The sequence below is a fragment of the Bubalus kerabau genome, chromosome 15 (assembly GCF_029407905.1).
Source record: "Bubalus kerabau isolate K-KA32 ecotype Philippines breed swamp buffalo chromosome 15, PCC_UOA_SB_1v2, whole genome shotgun sequence".
Lineage (NCBI taxonomy): Eukaryota > Metazoa > Chordata > Mammalia > Artiodactyla > Bovidae > Bubalus > Bubalus kerabau.
This window is the reverse complement of record NC_073638.1, coordinates 39,178,117-39,195,103: the sequence shown is the minus strand read 5'-3', so window position 1 is coordinate 39,195,103 and position 16,987 is coordinate 39,178,117. Positions and strand designations below refer to the sequence as shown.

The window sequence follows — 16,987 nt, the reverse complement described above, 5'->3', positions numbered from 1 at the left end:
AATATTGGAGTATCTTTCCTTTCAACAGTGGTGGGTCAAAAGAGGCAGGAGCCAAATGCATCGGGCATCCTGTGACTGTCCCAAAGGGTGAGATTTGATGTGTTCCAAAAAGGGTGGATCTGAGATTTAGAAGGACCACCAGCAATGCTTTTGGCCAAGGTATTTGGAGGACCCCTACAAATTTTGTCAGTTGAATTGGGAGTGAGGGTGGCATGTGGAATCTTAGTTCCCCAACCAGGGATTAAACTCATCCCCCACTGCGGTGGAAGCCTGGAGTCTTAACCACTGGACTACCAGAGAAGTCCCTGTCAATTGAATCTTAATAACACTGTGTACATTAAACCAAATGAGAGGATTGAGCACAATGAAACTGTTACAAAACCAGCCAAACAGAGCAGACTGGAAGAAGTACCTGACCAATAAAATGGGTTCCTTGATTACTATGAAGTTCAAGAGCAGTTCCCTAGGTAGGAATAATCCTATCCAAAAGGACTTTAGCCACAGAACAGGCAGTAGTCCATCAGTCCAGTGTGAAAAACATGTAGACCATTACTAAGACATGTATATCCATGAGATGGAGGAAGCTGTATTAAATCCATTGGCCAGAACTCAAATGGTCCATTAGGCAGTTTAAAATGTCTAGGAGCTACAAACAGACTTTCCTGGGTTGTATTTAGAGCAAGTGGGACAAGTAGGGTAGGGACTTTTTCGTAGCTTTGTTAATGTTTCTTCACCAACACTGATTCATGAATGCTATCATGTTGTGAATAGACCAATCGTTTAATGCATGTATAGTGGTTAGCAGTGGGAGTTTTAGAGTGTCTGGCAGGACTAGGATGTTATTTGGTTTGAATCAGAGATTTCTCTTTTTTTCAAACTAAAAGCTGTGTATTTTCAATCTTGTTTTTTCTTTTCTGAGGCCAACTATTGGGCTTCTCTAGTCAGTTGCCTAATCTGACAATATTTGGGGAAATATCCCTCTGGATCATGACAGAGATTTGATTGCTCTTGGTTCCTTTAAGGGCAGCATTTCTTATGGAAATGTCAGCAAAGTGATTTTCCTTAGCTTCCAGAGAGTCAAGTTTAGAATGCCCTGGAACCTTAATAGTAGCTAAGGTGGCAGGTAAAAGTATTACATCCAACGATTCCTGAACAAAGGGACCATTTAACATTTGATATCTACTAGAAGTACGGAATGGAGAAGGTGATGGCACCCCACTCCAGTACTCTTGCCTGGAAAATCCCATGGACGGAGGAGCCTGGTGGGCTGCAGTCCGTGGAGTCGCTAAGAGTCGGACACAACTGAGCGACTTCACTTTCACTTTTCACTTTCATGCATTGGAGAAGGAAATGGCAACCCACCCCAGTATTCTTGCCTGGAGAATCCCAGGGACGGGGGAGCCTGGTGGGCTGCTGTCTATGAGGTTGCACAGAGTCGGACACAACTGAAACGACTTAGCAGTAGCAGTAGCAGAAGTACGGAAGCCATGTTGCTTCCAAAACATTCCAAAGCTATGAGCTATTCTGAGGGTATATCTGTTAACAGTATAAATATTAGAAGTTTTGCCCTTGACTAAAGCACAAGCCTGTGTAACAGTGTACAATTCAGGCTGTTGGGCCAAAGTAGTCATAGATCTAGATGTTGCCTCATCAGTATCAAAAATAGTTGCAATAGACTACGCAGCACAATATTTGCCACTGTCATCTTTTGAATGAGAACCATCAGTGAACCATGAGAAACCAGTGTTACATAGAGGAATTGCCTATAGATTGTCACCAGGAGTCAGGAGGTGCCCCATCAGTGTTAAGCAGTCATGAGGGATGTCATTGGTGGTGGAGAGAAGAGTACCAGGATCAAAGGTGGTTGTTGTTCAGTTGCTAAGTCATGTTCCACTCTTTGTGACCCCATTGACTGTAGCCTGCCAGACTTCTCTATCCATGGAATTTTCCAGGCAAGAATACTGGAGTGGGTTGCCATTTCCTACTCAAGGGAATCTTCCTGACTCAGGCATCAAACTTGCGCCTCTTGTTTCTCCTGCATTGGCAGGCGGATTCTATAAACAATAAATGCTGGAGATAGTGTGGAAAAAAAGGAACTAGGACATGTAAGCAACCTAGATGTCCATCAACAGATGAATGGATAAAGAAGTTGTAGATAAAGATATACATATTCCATATATAATGGAATATTACTCAACCATAAAAAGGAACACATTTTAGTCAATTCTGATGAGGTAGATGAAACTAGAGCCCATTATACAGAGTAAAGTAAGTCAGAAAGAGAAAAACAAATATTGTATATTAATGCATATATATGGAATCTAGAAAGATGGTACTGATGAACCTTTTTTCAGGGCAACAATGGAAATGCAGACATAGAAAACAGACTTGTGGACACAAAGGGGAAGGAGAGGGTGGGATGAATGGAGAGATTTTTTGATGATGACCATTCTGACCAGTGTGAGGTGATGTCTCATTGTAGTTTTGATTTGCATTTCTCTAATAATGAGCGATGTTGAGCATCTTTTCATGTGTTTATTACCATCTGTATGTCTCCTTTGGAGAAATGTCTGTTCAGGTCTTCTGGCAGGTGAATTCTTGACCACTACACCACCTGGGAAGCCCAACTAAATATCAAAACTGGGTTTGGACAAACTGCATTCTTTCCTTGGCAACTGTATGTCCCTTTAAAGCTAAAAGCTTTAGCCTCTTCCTGTGAAGAGGCTTGAGAAGGAGAGCAAAGAGATTTCATTCATATGTTACAACAAAATAGAACTTCTAGGGAACTTTTTATCACCTGGATAAGTCTTCAAGACTTGTGAGCAATAAGTAAGTCCTAAGGCATTATTGTCCACGTGAATTGTTTTTCTTTTCAAGTGAAGTAAAGAAGGTATTGACTAGTTTTATTGGCTGAACTACTAAAGAATGCACTGAAGAAATCAATTACAGTAAAGAAACCACTTCCATTGGGAATGGATATTAGTAGTGTATGAGGTTTAGGAACAGAAGGGTGTTGGGACAACAAAATTTTTTATTAGTCAAAGGTCCTGGATAAGCACCCATCCCGTAAAAGACATCAAAATGAAGTGAAAGTCACTCAGTCGTGTCCAACTCTTTGCTACCCCATGGACTATATAGTCCATGGAATTCTCCAGGCCAGAATACTTGGAGTGGGTAGCCTTTCCCTTCTCTAGGGTATCTTCCCAACCCAGAGATCGAACCCAGGTCTCCTGCATTGCAGGTGGATTTTTTACCAGCTGAGACACAAGGAAAGTCCAAGAATACTGGAGTGGGTAGCCTATCCCTTATCCAGTGGATCATCCCAACCCAGGAATTGAACCAGGGTCTCCTGCATTGAAGGCGATTCTATACCAACTGTGCTATCAAGGGGTTATTTAATTCACCTGGTTGGTTACTTTAATGACAACTGTCAAGTTCTAGAATTATTTATCCTTTATCCTTCTGGAAAAAAGAAATTCCAGCATGATACTTTTCTAAGAAATCTAAGCCTGATATGTAAATGGGGTTGAGGTAATAAGAAGAAAAGGGAGTATACCTCCCAAAGGGCCAAACAAAAGGAAACAGTTTAGGAGACAGGCATCTCTTGAGGCTGAATAGTGATCCCCCCTATTTGAACTGATTTAGTACTTTGAGGCAGGTGCTGTTTTATACTAGTGAAGTTGAGCAGCAGAGAGTGTAAGAAATTTATACCCAATCTGGAGAAACATTTCTCCAAGCAGATTAAGATGGATATCTGGGAAAAGCTCCTGTAGTTTCTCAGAGCCCCACCATCAAGGATTGGGAGGATGTTGGAAAGACTTGTCAGAAGGCCGAAGGTGCCTAAAACACTTGAATGTATGGTGCTGTCTTTTAGTTGCTGTGTTAGCCCATCAGGCAAGAATACTGGAGCAGGCTACCTTTTCCTTCTCCAAGGAATCTTCCCTAATCTGGGATCAAAACCACATCTCCTGTATCTCCTGCATTGCAGGTAGATTCTTTATCACTGAACCACCTGGAAAGCCTTTTCCCAGTGTCCTAGTTCTTTGCAATAATAGAAACTAGAAGGGTTTTGTTTACAGGGTCTTTGTTTGCTGGATTTGAAGATTAAAAATTAATCTTAATTTTGCTTTGTTTGTTTTGGGTTTTTTTGGTCATTCCACATGGCTTGTAGTATTTTAGTTCCCTCGCTAGGGATCTAACCCAGGCCATAGCACTGAAAGCACCGAGTCTTAAACACTGGACTATCAGGGAATTCCCTCCCTAGTGGTATTTCTTTTAGGTGAATCATCTAGAGGGCATGAGAGCAAGTTTATCAGATTAAGTAAGTCTGGAGTGGACATAGTGTCCCATTCCATCCTGATCTTTTTTGCTAGATAGGAAAGATTCTAGTTCAACTCCTTAATAAACATAAAGTTAAGGCTACCCAGGTGGAATATGGAATAAACATCTGAAGGAAGACCAGAATTTTTTTTAAGTAATCTGAAGTCAATTGTAACAGTCATGAACAGATTCATCAGATATTTTGTGCAAACCTAAAGTTTGCTGCAATCAACAGGATTTGGAAAAGCCCTAGGAATTGCTCCATGAAGTTACTCAGCAACTGTCCAAGCCTGATCTTATAATAAATTAGCAGCTGGTCTTCCAGTTGCAATTCTCGAGACCTTTCAGGATATTTCCAATTAGGAATTTTCTTTCTTTCTTTCTTTTTTTTAAACAAAAACCTTTCTTCTTCAGGAATCTGAGTAGTCTTCTGCTTTACATGCCCTGTTTCTTGGGGCTCAATTCCAAGGGCAGACAACCCGAAATAGCCTTACATGTACTCTTCTACCCACCACAGCCTTGACTTCCCAAGGTTGCTAATCTGGATTCTTATTCCTCTTTCTCATCCGCTCCTCCTCCTCTTCCTTCTCCTTTTCCAATTAGCAATTTTCATGCAGTGCTGGGTGGGCCTGGCCTTTACCAGCAAGCATATGAGCTAAGTCAGAGAAACATGATTGACAAGTTTGAAAAACTATATTAAATTCCTCAGCAAATCTGTGAAGATCTTCAGTTACTTTGGGAAAATCTTTGACTATGGCTTGCAATTCACCTTTAGTCCAGGGAATATAAGAAATTCAGGGTTTAGCCTTTGGGTCCTCAGAAGGCTTAATTTTAAGGGGACAGGTTCTGATAAGTTCAGAGGAAAAGGGAGTGGGGAGTGTTTTAAAGAAATAAGACTGTTCAGTGAGAGAATTAATATGGGGGAGCTGAGGGTGTAGAGAAGGAGTGGGTAGTACAGAAGGGAAGGTGAAGCCTGATCCTAAGGAGCCAAAAGGAGGAGCATGAGGCTTCTGAAGTCACCTTATCTTTCCTTAGTTACTTGTTTGCTTCAGTTAATCTTAAAATCCTACTTTGTAAAGAGGCAATTTTAGGGTGCTGGTGATATTTACAGGCCTCAAAATACCAATCAAAATAGACATTTCATTCAGTTTTGGAAATCTTAGAGCTATGGTAATCCAAATTGGTTTCAAGAAGATTGAGTTTGGGGATTTCAAAAGTTCCCCATAACGACCATTGATATTCTAAATTGTCTTTGGTTAAGTCAGTTCACTTTATTAAAAATGCATGTGAGGAAGGACAAATGAACAGCTATATTCTTTTAAATACAAAAATTCTACACTATTGCAATTTGACCTCCAGTCTAGGGATATGCTCTGTGGCTTTGTGTATAGGCAAATGCTTTTGCCATGTTTCTGACCACTTTCTGCCTCTCCTTGCCAAGCATTTCAATTTCTTTCCTGAAGTGAATAGGATAATAGTATCAAGCTAGTAATGATTCAGGGAGCTGGTACTTTGATAAGATTAAAAGGATAATTTCAAAATATCAGAACATTAAACCTATGGTTAAAAAAACATTTTGTGTTGTTGTTCTTAGTCATGATCAATTTTAACATATTGGTGTTACTCATAACCAAAAGATATTTTTATAACAAGTGAGAAATACTTAACTTCATTTATTTGGAATCAATAGAAATAGAATGATTAAAAGAGCTCTTAGATGAATAAAGTAGAATCAAAATACTCAATTAAAATTGTAGGCATCATAGCTAGCAATAAAGGTTGGTCATAGAAATATTGGCACTTAATAGAAGGTGAACACATTAGCAGCATGTAATATTGTTGCCCTATGCTGTCTAGAACAGTGACCTGATCATATCTGTTTTCACTGGGGTTTAGCTTTAATTAATACATCCACATCAGCTTTGTCTGCTTCTCCAAGACTTTTTTGATGGCTCTCAACCAGGACATTGTCTTCCTTTTTTCGAGGTCTCTGGGAACTACCATCTCTGTAAGCTATAGAAGCTCCAAGGGCAACAAAGTTGTGCACATCCTGTAGCTTTTTCCGCAGCCATTCCACTCTTTCCATGGAGCTCAGGTGTTTGCCCAGGTTATGCATAAACTGTATTTCACTCACAGCTCTCTTCCTGGAGGGAACAGAATCAGAGAGGATCACTCCATTAGTTCCCCTCTTCCAAATCATAAAGCCAACCTTAAAAATCCAATTCCCCTGACCTCACCATGCAGAATAGGCTATGGTACTTACTTAACAGACTTCCCATCTGATCTTGCAAGAAAACAGATGGCAAACATGACAATCATTACCTTAACCATGTCTTTTGCAGACATCATATTAACTAAAAAAGAAAAAGAAAAATGGAGGTATTTAAAAATACTTTTAATATTCCAAACTGTACAATTAAATTTATAGTAGTTTATATTTATAACCATACAAGTTTGCACAGAGTGTGACAGTGACTAATTGGATGTTTTTTGTGAGAGACTTTTGGAATCAGTCTCTTTATTTTACAGTTTATATATATATATATATACACACACACATAATTACTGTATATTATATATATACACATAATTAGTATATAGTAAGTATAACCCAATTGGCTTAGAAATGAGACAGATGAGTTTTACTTTCTTAGGTATCTTTTTGAGAGTTCTTGTGCAAGTTATATGAATTTTAAGCTATGTGAAGAATCAAAAAGTTCACTGTTTAGAATTTCCTCCCACATTTTGTGTTAATTATGACTAAATGCTTCTAATTTGCTTGAAAATAGCTACTTCTCTTAATTAGGTAAATTGTCAACAGCGTCTGTTTACTTAGCAAATTTGTTTATCATAAGTAGACTTCCTTTCAATGTCATGATAACTATAAATGCCAAATTAATAGGTTCTGATTTAGAGATTTTTACTAACTTAACACAGAGTTCTCCTAGCATTAAAAAGAATGTGTCAAAGCATTTAAGCATCATCTAATTAATTACTTGTTATACAAATTTAGAGCTTTGATTCCATATAAAATGCTTGTCTGTATCTTATCTTTTCAGCTCATTTTATTAACAATTTTGTTTGAGTATAATGTTTAGAATTTTGCTGTTTTGCTTTTAAGCTTTTTATCTCAAAATAGAAAAGTCTTACCTTAGTCTGCATTTCAATAACTGCAAAAGCTTTCATGATAGAAGTGCCTTTTCTTAATACTTAATGTTCTCCGTTTAACATACACATAGGGTGGCTGTGGCAAACTGCATCATTTAGAAGTAGCATAAGGGCCATTATAACCTACTGTATTTATTTTCACTGTGCAATATAAGCTATTGAAGGAGCACCAAATGGATATTCTTCATTTTGGGTTTATATGAGAAAAAATCACTGTAGCCAGAGGACAGGAGTTTGTCCCAGCTCTGCCACACTCACCTAGTGCTTCTGCCTTTCTTTCCTATTCTTAACTGAGAGGTGAGCTTCTTACAAGAAGGTCATTAGAAACGTGTAAAACTTCCTTAAAATTCATGTATAGTTTTCAGATAGAAAACTAGAAAAGGTTTTATGTAAAGGGACCAAATATTCAGCAGTAAAACAGTTTCTCCAACTATAGTACACAGATTGAGCTCTCTGTGAGGATATTATGTGGGGAAAATGGAATTTTAACTCAGAGACATAAATTTACATTGATTATTTAAATCAGAATTATTCATTTCTCACTAGGCTGCTTTATTTCAAAATTTTAACAAGATATCATTAAAGCACATCATGCCAAATTTTAATTATTTCCATGTAATTGCAGATGAGTTAAAAAAAAAAAAGCAAGGTCTCTCAAAATACTTTAATCACAAAAATAAGTGTTTCAACAATATTTTAGTAGCATAAATTTATTTTTTATTGTGGCATTTTAATATTAAATATAATCCAAACCCTCCCTTAACATTTTACTTTTAACAAACAGCATGATATTAGTAGGAAATGGTACACATTAAATGACTACTTGATTGTAAGAAAAGAACTCATGGAAACTTAAAAGAGAAAATAAAGATTACTCACCACACGTCTTAGGATACGATCTTCTTTCAAACGTATTAGCAGCTGATGCTTTCTCAAAGTTGAGTAAACCTGAGAAGGCTGATAAATTGAGCTGTAGACCCTTCAATGTGACTTTTATATATATAAGTCTTCCACACACTGAGAAGCTTTTTTATTGTTACAGATGACGTCACTCCTAATTCTCTGAATTTTAACCATAGGATCATAGAGCAGCACACACACTCCCATGGGGCGGTGCTCATTCTTCTTAAATTTTAGATAATTGGATATTAAAAGCAAAACAGCGTGGGCTGGGAAAAGTGTTTATGCAAAGATTTCTAACAAATAGTGAATTGTAATTCTGACTGGATTAATGACTCTATATTCCAAAAAGGAATATATTATATGTTTATAATTATATATTTATAAATATATAATATATTTATGAAATTTATATTTTATATAAAATATAAAATATTTATAAAATATATATTATATATTTATTATATATATTAAATATATATGTATTATATATTTATAAATATATAATATATTCCTTTAGTAATTCTAAAAGAAATCAACCTTGAATATTCATTGGAAGGACTGATGCTGATGCTGAATCTCCAATACTTTTGCTGCCTGATTCGAAAAGCCGACTCATTGGAAAGGACCCTGATGCTGGGAAAGATAGCAAAAGGAGAAGGAAGTGGCAGAGAATAAGATGGTTAGATAGCATCACAGACTCAATGGACATGAATCTGAGGAAACTCTGGGAGACAGTGAAAGACGGGGGAGCCTAGTGTGCTGCAGTCCATGGGGTTGTAAAGAGTTGGACATGAATTAGCAACTAAGCAACAGCAACAAAATTTTTTTAAAAAGTCAGATTTCAAAAATTTATGACTAAGTCATCATCTTATCGCAGGCTTCTCTCGTAACTCAGTTGGTAAAGAATCTGCCTGCAATGCAGGAGACCTGGGTTTGATTCCTGGATCGGGAAGATCCCCAGAGAAGGAAATGGCAACCCACTCCAGTATTCTTGCCTGAAGAATCCCATGAACAGAGGAGCCTGGCAAGCTACAGTCCAATGGGTCACAAGAGTTGGACATGACTTAGCAACTAAACCACCACCACATCATCTTATTGTATTTGAAAATGAAATTGAAAATAAGTTTATTTCTTACAGCCATAACATTGGCACAATTATTATGAGGATTATAATGAATCATATTACATTATGCTTACTTTACAAGCCATATTGGACCAGTCTGTATCATTCCTGATCTTGTTTCAAAAATATATATATAGTGCTTTTCTTAAAGGAAGTGTTAAAAATATTTTGAGAATATGCTCTCAGTACATAATTTTAAAGGCTTCAAAAGTAAAACTATTTTAAAATTCATTTACCTTATATTTTTATCCTTTTTAATTTTAGTTTTCAATAAAAACACTTGAAAAGCAGTAACTGTATCCCAGACCCACTGCAGTATTCTTGCTTGGGAAATCCAATGGACAGAGGAGGCTGGCAGGATACAGTCCATGGAGTGGCAAACAATTGGACATGACTGTGAAATAAGCAACAATAACCATATGCAAGACCTTCCATATATTATCCAACTAAGTCTTTATACCAGCCCTTTAAAGTAAATACTATTATTAGCACCATTTTCACTTGAGGAAACTACTGGGGTTGGAGAGTGGAGAAGATGGAATTCAACAAAGTCTTTATGACTCCAGAGCTATTTTGATTGTTACTACCTCAGTTTCCCCTTAGAAATGTAGCCCAAACTGAGAGAGTAGCACTGACGTATATATACTGCCGTGTGTAGAACAGCTAGCTAGGGGGAAGCTGCTATGTGGCACAGGGAGTTCAGCTAAGCTCTGGGATAATCTAGAGGGGTGGGATGGAGCAGGTGGCTCAGGAGGGAGGAGATATACATATACTTATAGCTGATTCACATTGTTGTACAGCAGAAACTAACACAACATTGTAAAGTAATTACCCTCCAATTAAAAATAAAACATAAAAAAAGTATATAGCCCTTCTTTGAACCCCAGTCCTCGTCACTCTGATTTGCCCAACCCTTTGCAGCCTCTTTGCACAGGAATTGGGTCTTGTTTCTCATGTTCCCCACCTGGTGATGGAGGACCTATGGAGGCAAGATGCTGCCACCTATCTAATTTCAAATACTGCTACAGCCTGGTCCCCATCTATTGACCAAAACCCCTTGAATCCCCTTGGTATGTCTAAGATTCATTTAGGCAGCTTGCCTCCCAACAAAAGGCTCAGAATTGGATCAGTTCTCTTAGCTCTGAGCCTACTTCGTTTATCCTCTTTCCTGCTGACTCTTGCCAAGGTTTGACTCTACATCAAGTAAGAGCCAATCCAAATTTAAAATACCTGTACAAAGTCTACAGTGAAAGGTACATGTTAGTGCTGCTCTGAGAAATCCTCTACACTGGGCAAATCTCACTTGAAGTTGCTCCAGGCTTCATTTCAGAAGTTTTAGAGACTTACTGTGACATGTCTGCAGAATATGAACCAGGTTGGTGAAAATGTTGATAAACGTGACATCTCAGAAGGAATTGAATAAAACTGGGAAAGACTTGGAATGATGATATAGCTGTTTTTAGTTCTTTATACGGTTTCCATAAGGAAGAAGGAATATTTTCTGTGGTTTAAGAAGGAAGGATTGAGTCCAACGGCTAAAGACTACAGGAAGGCAAATTTGGGCTCAATGTGGCTATTACGATTGTTAAAATAAAGAATCAATACCTTCCTAATGGTGAGTTCCCAATCACTGAAAGTATTCAAATAGAAGCTCAGTAAGCATTTATCAGAGATACCATAGAGATTCATACAGAGCAGAAAGTTGAACTAGATAACCAAGAGGTCCTTTTTGACTGACAAAAAAAAAAAACTATTGTTTTGATCCTTTAAAAGTCTTCTGAAGTAAAGTCTAAACCTGATGTTTGTGTATCATTTTTTATACTCTGTTGAGAAGAAGAATTGGGAAAACAAATGATTTCATAAGCACATTTTTTTCATTATTATTATAAAGCCATGTTTAACATTGTAATTTGGAGATTTTTTTCTGCTTCTTTGGGTGAATTTGATATAATTGACAACCTTTCAGGAATATTGAAAACAGTGTTTTCACTGTCTTCCTCTTATTACAATTGTTTAAGGATAAATTGCTATATTGAAGACAATCACATTATTAAACTAGTTTTACAGAAAAATAAAACAAACAAGGTTTACTCATTTAAAAAATGCATTGAGTATCTGCTAGATATCTGCCACAGACTGTGTTAGTCATTACATGATTGAGACACGATCCCTGCCCTGAAATTTGACACATAAATTAGAATATAATATAATAGGCGTTATAGTAGTCATATTAACAGAGGCTTATAAAAAGCACAGAGGAAGAAGTGACTAATTTCCTGGTGCTGTTGGAAACTGTTTGACTGAAAAGCTAAAGCATTTTCAAGGAGGAATATGAGTTTTCCATCACAGAAGGTTAGAAAAGGAAAAAGGAATAGCATGTGCAAAGGCATGGAGGCCATGAGGACTGAATATGTTCTAATGGTAGGAGAGAGGACACGGTAATGACCCTAAAATAGTAAGTGTGGTGCCAATTGTGGAAGGCTTCTGTGTGATGTGCCTAGGGGGTTTATTTTGTAGTCCTTTCTAAACTCATGTGTCCAGCTGTTCGCCACCCAAGGACTGTAGCCCGCCAGGCTCCTCTGTCCATGGGATTTCCCAAGCAAGAATACTGGAGTGGGTCTGGCATACAATTACTGCATGTAAAGTACAACTTTGACCTTCCCACAAAGAAGAGATATAGCTGCCACGATTTGGTTCATAGTTTATCTGAACCATCAACCTTTGGGACTGCAGACATTAGATAGAAGGAAACCATTTAGAAATAAGAGGGCTAAGGGCTATGTGGGCACAAGAAGCTGATGTCACAGTGACAGGGAAAAGCTGAGCACAGCTTTTTCTTTTGAAAAGCTCAGCCTTTCTTAATGCTCTCAAATTCTCTGAAGCCTGGGTCAGACAACCTACTGTATTCCTCATATTTGGGAAGGACAAAGGGCCATGTGTTATTTCCTCTTGCATTGTTAGAGGTTTAATCTGAGACTGATACTTTTTCCTTCTGTTTGTTCAGTAGGAATTACTATGGGGGGACTTAACATCAGGAAGAAATTTCCAGGGCTAGAAAATACAGTTATAGTTCTCCTAATTCTGTGTTTTTGACAGATCAGATGATGACTATCTTAACAGTTGACCTACTCTTTTGCTTCAAGCTTTCCTGTGGGATATTGAGCTACTGAGCTCTTGATCTTTCAGAAACAACTTTCTTCCCTCCTACTCACCAACCCCCAGACTTTCTGCTGTTAGAGATGAGTAAAAATGTTTTAAATGACAGCATATAGCAGCTGTTGAATTTTCCATGTGTTTTTTGGTAATAGTTTTTCATTTTTCTTTTTCCATAACCTTGTATTGATGGATATTGTGAGTGTGGTTCTCTGATAGGTAGCACTTAATAAGCCATTGATCCCTTTATATGTATGAGCTGTTATAAACCCTGGGATCCATTATACCTGAGTAGCCATTCAAAGATGAAATGTACAGCTACCTTCACAAATGTTATAAAATACTGCTGTTGCTTTTTGTTCATTCTATTACTGAGTGTGCATCCCTGCATGTGTTTACAGCCTTTGCCATGTTTGTGTGGAATGCAGGAGTGTTAAGATGGTATGCACTGTTTTCATAGTCAGAAAGAGGCATCTCTACAGGTGGGGGTTGAGGGTACATAAATACTAAGATTCTGGATGCCAGGGATGAGACAGCCTTTCTAAATACAACGAGGAATGTCTCTGTCTTGTCACAGTGTAAACCAGGGTGTCACTTGAGGAAGTCTTTGAATCTTTATTGATTGAAAAGATTTCTAGTTGTGCAGATACCTCTGTAATGTTTTTGTAAAAGATTAGAACAAGTCCTTGAGTGTTCCTCATTCAAAAGCCCCCTGAGATTTAATTTATTTCTAATCTCTGTTTCTTAAAGAAATGGAGGTAGGGGGAATGTAGGCTCAATTGAGAGCTTTTATTTAGGAACCATAAGGAAGTTGGATAACCATAACAATTTAATGGAGAAGTAAAGTCTCACATTTTTAATGACTCTCTTCAGTGAGCTGACAAGACCACTGATGTCACTGTTAATTCTAACTATTCTTTTTGTATTATCTCATAAATTTACTCACACTTTTCAGATCAAGGGTTCTTATTTGGAGTATAGACAATATGTTTTCCTCAGTAAATGTGAATTTTCCCTTGAAATAGATTCTTAGTTTCACTCCACTTTCCCTTTATCCTTGGTAAAATATCGTACACAATTTACGATATCAGGGAAAAAAAAAATACAGTGTCTTTCACATCCCTTCCTGATAGTCAACTGGAGCCAATAGGCTGTCTATCTTGATTCCTTCTTTATGTTTTACGATAGTGTGGGGGAAATACAGCAGGATAGTGGGTATTTATTTCCCATTAGCGAATCTTTAAGTCGAAGGATCTGGGTGCTCAGAGTCTGAGTTAGGAATGCCAACATGTCAATCTAAATTACCATTTCAATCCAACATAATAAAGATTTGTTGAGCACCTAAAATCAACTAGTTAAGCAACAGTAGCAATTTCCCTGCTCACAATCTTTTCCCTGAACTTTGTCTTCTCATGATTTTTTAAAGTTGGAGCATCTTAACTTTCTCAGATCTCAAATTCAACAACATCTTAAAGTGGAATACTGCCTTCTCTTTCAGAGATGAGCTATCTTATGTGAAAGGATTTTGCAGGTAACTGGCATTCAAAAAAATGCATAGTGAATCTGAATCTGAAAGGAAAGTGTCCCTTCCCCATTCTCTCACATAGATCCAGCCTCATTTCAGGAGTCCCCAGTAGTAAATGTGGAGAGTGTTGAGTTCCTGAAGTCAATCTGCTCTCCTCCACCAAGATCCACTAGCCCAGCCCCCTGAAGCGCAGAGAATTCTGAGGCAGTAGATAGTTGTGGTGTTCATAAATTCCATTTTGAATTTGCTAATTGCACAAGGAATTGTAAAATTTAAACTAAAAACTAAGCATATCTTCATACTGTTGGTAACAAAATGTACAACAAAATGTTGAAGAGTGGATTCCAACACAAGTTAAACTGACAGGCAGCCCTAGAAACTATGACCCTCTCATATCCATCCATCTAGCAGCACTATGCAGTGAAAACACTCAGGACTTGAAGATGGAAGATGAGGGCAAGGGTTTGGCAATTATTAGTTGTACAACCCAGGATAAGTCATGTTATTGTGAGGATCACATAGAATAATATATATGAATGCATTTTGTCAACTGCATACCTGGTATTGATTAAAATCACAACTATAAATAACAATAATTGTTTTTATAAATCCTGTTAAGGTCGTGTAATTCCAGTTTGCAGCTTTGGTGTCCCCCTTTCAAGCTGATTGCCTGACGTTTCAAACATCACAGAACTGATCTAAAGGCTTAACCTAGAATGCTATTGACTTCATCTTTCAACAATGAAGAGAATCTTCAGCATGGCTTAACTCAACAAACTGTCCAGAAGAATAATCTAATGGGTACAAAGAGAGGCATGAAAATGAGATTCTATATTTCCCTGCCAGGGACATTCTTCAGATGTCCAGGGCACCAGTAAAGTATGAAAAAGTCACTGTGAAACAATTCCAAATATACTCATGTGGCTGGTTATTTTATGTAATCAATTATAAGGAAGGTCATAGTAGAAAAAGCACTAAATTTGGAGCCAGAAGACTTGAATTCAGATCCTGACATCAGTGGGATCACTAGATTCAAAAATAAAAACACAGAACACCACTCAACAATAATGTATGCTATACTTAAAGTTTTATTAAGAGGCTAAATCTCCTGTTAAATGGTTTTTCCACAATTAAAAAAAAAAAATTAGGGAATTCCCTGGCAGTTCAGTGGTTAGGAGTCCGAACTTTCATTGCCAAGGGCCCAGGTTCAGTCCTTGGTTGGGGAGCTAAGATCCCACAAGCTGCGTAGCATGGCCAAAAAATTAACAACAACAACAAAAAAAACACAGGAATTTAAAAATCCACAGGACAACCAATTAAATTTGAATTACTTCTAAGTACCTATGCAAATACGTGCTGAAATTTAAAAAGATATTGCATGGGGCATGTGTGTAGTAAAAATTATTTCCGTTTATCTGAAATAAATATCCGAGTTCCACACTTCCTTCTTTAATTATATTTCCCTTATGATTTGGCTTTTCTTAATAGTTCCTATTTTGTAGAATTTGCTTGTACAATTTCTTGCAGTTCCAGTCTATGTTCCAGTTACATTGTTACATAGCTTCTATAGTGACTTACATCCAAATTATTTTATTCTTTTCTGGATTGAACACATATTAATGAGAAAAAATGCTCAAGATTATCATATAAGGGGGGATCCTGAATCTATACAGGAATAAAACCACCTCCAAGAACTTCTCTTCCAATTTGATTTGCTCATGGTGTGAACTACTTTTCTTGGTATCATCTTTCATCGCATGAACTACTTTTCCCTTTCTTCAGAATTATATTTCATCTCTTGATCAATGACTTTTAAAATTTTTATCCACTGACAAAAAAGAATATTGTCATCAGTGTTGATTCCCCTCTTCTTCAACACTACACATGATGATTTCACTTGTTCCCATACTGGATAAGTATTTAGACTACTCATTTAAACAATCAAATTCTTTAAGGGATGAAATCCACTGGAAAAGATAGCTATGGCAAGTACCATAATTATTGTCCACTTCAAGTCAAAATTATTTTTCCTATTCATAAGTAATGTTATCCCTTTTAAGAACAAGCTCTTAAAGGGAAACATTTTTTTTATCAATTCTTATTGAACATATTTAACAAGTTCCTATAAGCAATGGAGCACTTTAATAACACTGCTGCTCTTCTTTTAATTTGCATAATCTGACTGCTAAAGAAATATTGAAAACCTGTATAAAAATAAATAAGCCTCATTCAATGGAATATTTAAAAAGTCAATAAGAATTTTGGGAACATTTTCTTTGAAAGTATTTTAATGCATCAAGTAAACTGAGGATTCTTTAACTATTTATTAAAGAGAAATCAATGGGTTTTTTAATGTGAGAGAATTGGATACTACTACTAAATGCCAACAAAATTACAAAAATCATATAATCATTCAGTTTGAACAAGATAAATTTTGAACTATGTCTTTTAATTAATAAAAACATAAATACTGGCTCATGATTATTACAAATGTATTATATTAATATAATATTCTAATGATAGAGGAAGCTGTGCATAGAGGTGGATTTATGGGAATGCTCCTTTGCTACTTGGTTAAATTTTCTGTAAATCTAGAACTCTTCTAAAAAAGTGAAGTCCACTAATTTTTAATACAATCTCTTTAAATTCTATTTATTTATTTATGGCTGCACTGGGCCTTTGTTAACGTGTGCAAGCTTTCTCTAGTTGCGGAGGGCAGGGGCTACTCTCTTGTCGCGGAGCACATGCTCTAGGGCACTCAGTCTTCAGTAGTTGCAGCACTTGGGCTTTAGTAG

At 37.0% G+C, this 16,987-nt stretch overlaps 1 protein-coding gene and 1 long non-coding RNA gene across 5 annotated transcripts in view; one reads left to right on the top strand and one right to left on the bottom strand.

Moving 5' to 3' along the window:
* LOC129628930 (uncharacterized) overlaps nt 1–16,987 on the top strand; it is a 100,897-nt gene that overhangs the window by 11,074 nt on the left and 72,836 nt on the right. Inside the window, exon 3 of one of the 4 annotated variants that reach the window (XR_008702997.1) lies at nt 14,812–15,875. The exons of 1 other annotated variant lie outside the window; for it this stretch is intronic. This is a non-coding gene — a long non-coding RNA (uncharacterized LOC129628930). Of the gene's footprint in view, nt 1–28; nt 136–9,268; nt 9,841–14,811; nt 15,876–16,987 lie in introns of those variants that run through there. 2 more of the 4 variants (XR_008702999.1, XR_008702998.1) reach the window with 2 other exon arrangements.
* On the bottom strand, nt 6,014–8,485 carry PTH (parathyroid hormone). The gene is made up of 3 exons (XM_055548587.1): nt 8,368–8,485; nt 6,584–6,674; nt 6,014–6,464 (listed from the first exon to the last, which is right to left on the bottom strand). The coding sequence occupies exons 2-3, from the start codon at nt 6,667–6,669 to the stop codon at nt 6,203–6,205; spliced, it is 348 nt and encodes a 115-aa protein (XP_055404562.1). The 5' UTR covers nt 6,670–6,674; nt 8,368–8,485; the 3' UTR covers nt 6,014–6,202.

Excerpts from the sequence above, each read along its gene's own strand:
- PTH (XM_055548587.1), bottom strand. The coding sequence starts at position 6,669 with ATGATGTCTGCAAAAGACATGGTTAAGGTAATGATTGTCATGTTTGCC. Across the intron at positions 6,465-6,583 it reads TCAGATGGGAAGTCTGTTAA|GAAGAGAGCTGTGAGTGAAA; the intron begins GTAAGTACCATA and ends TGTTCCCTCCAG.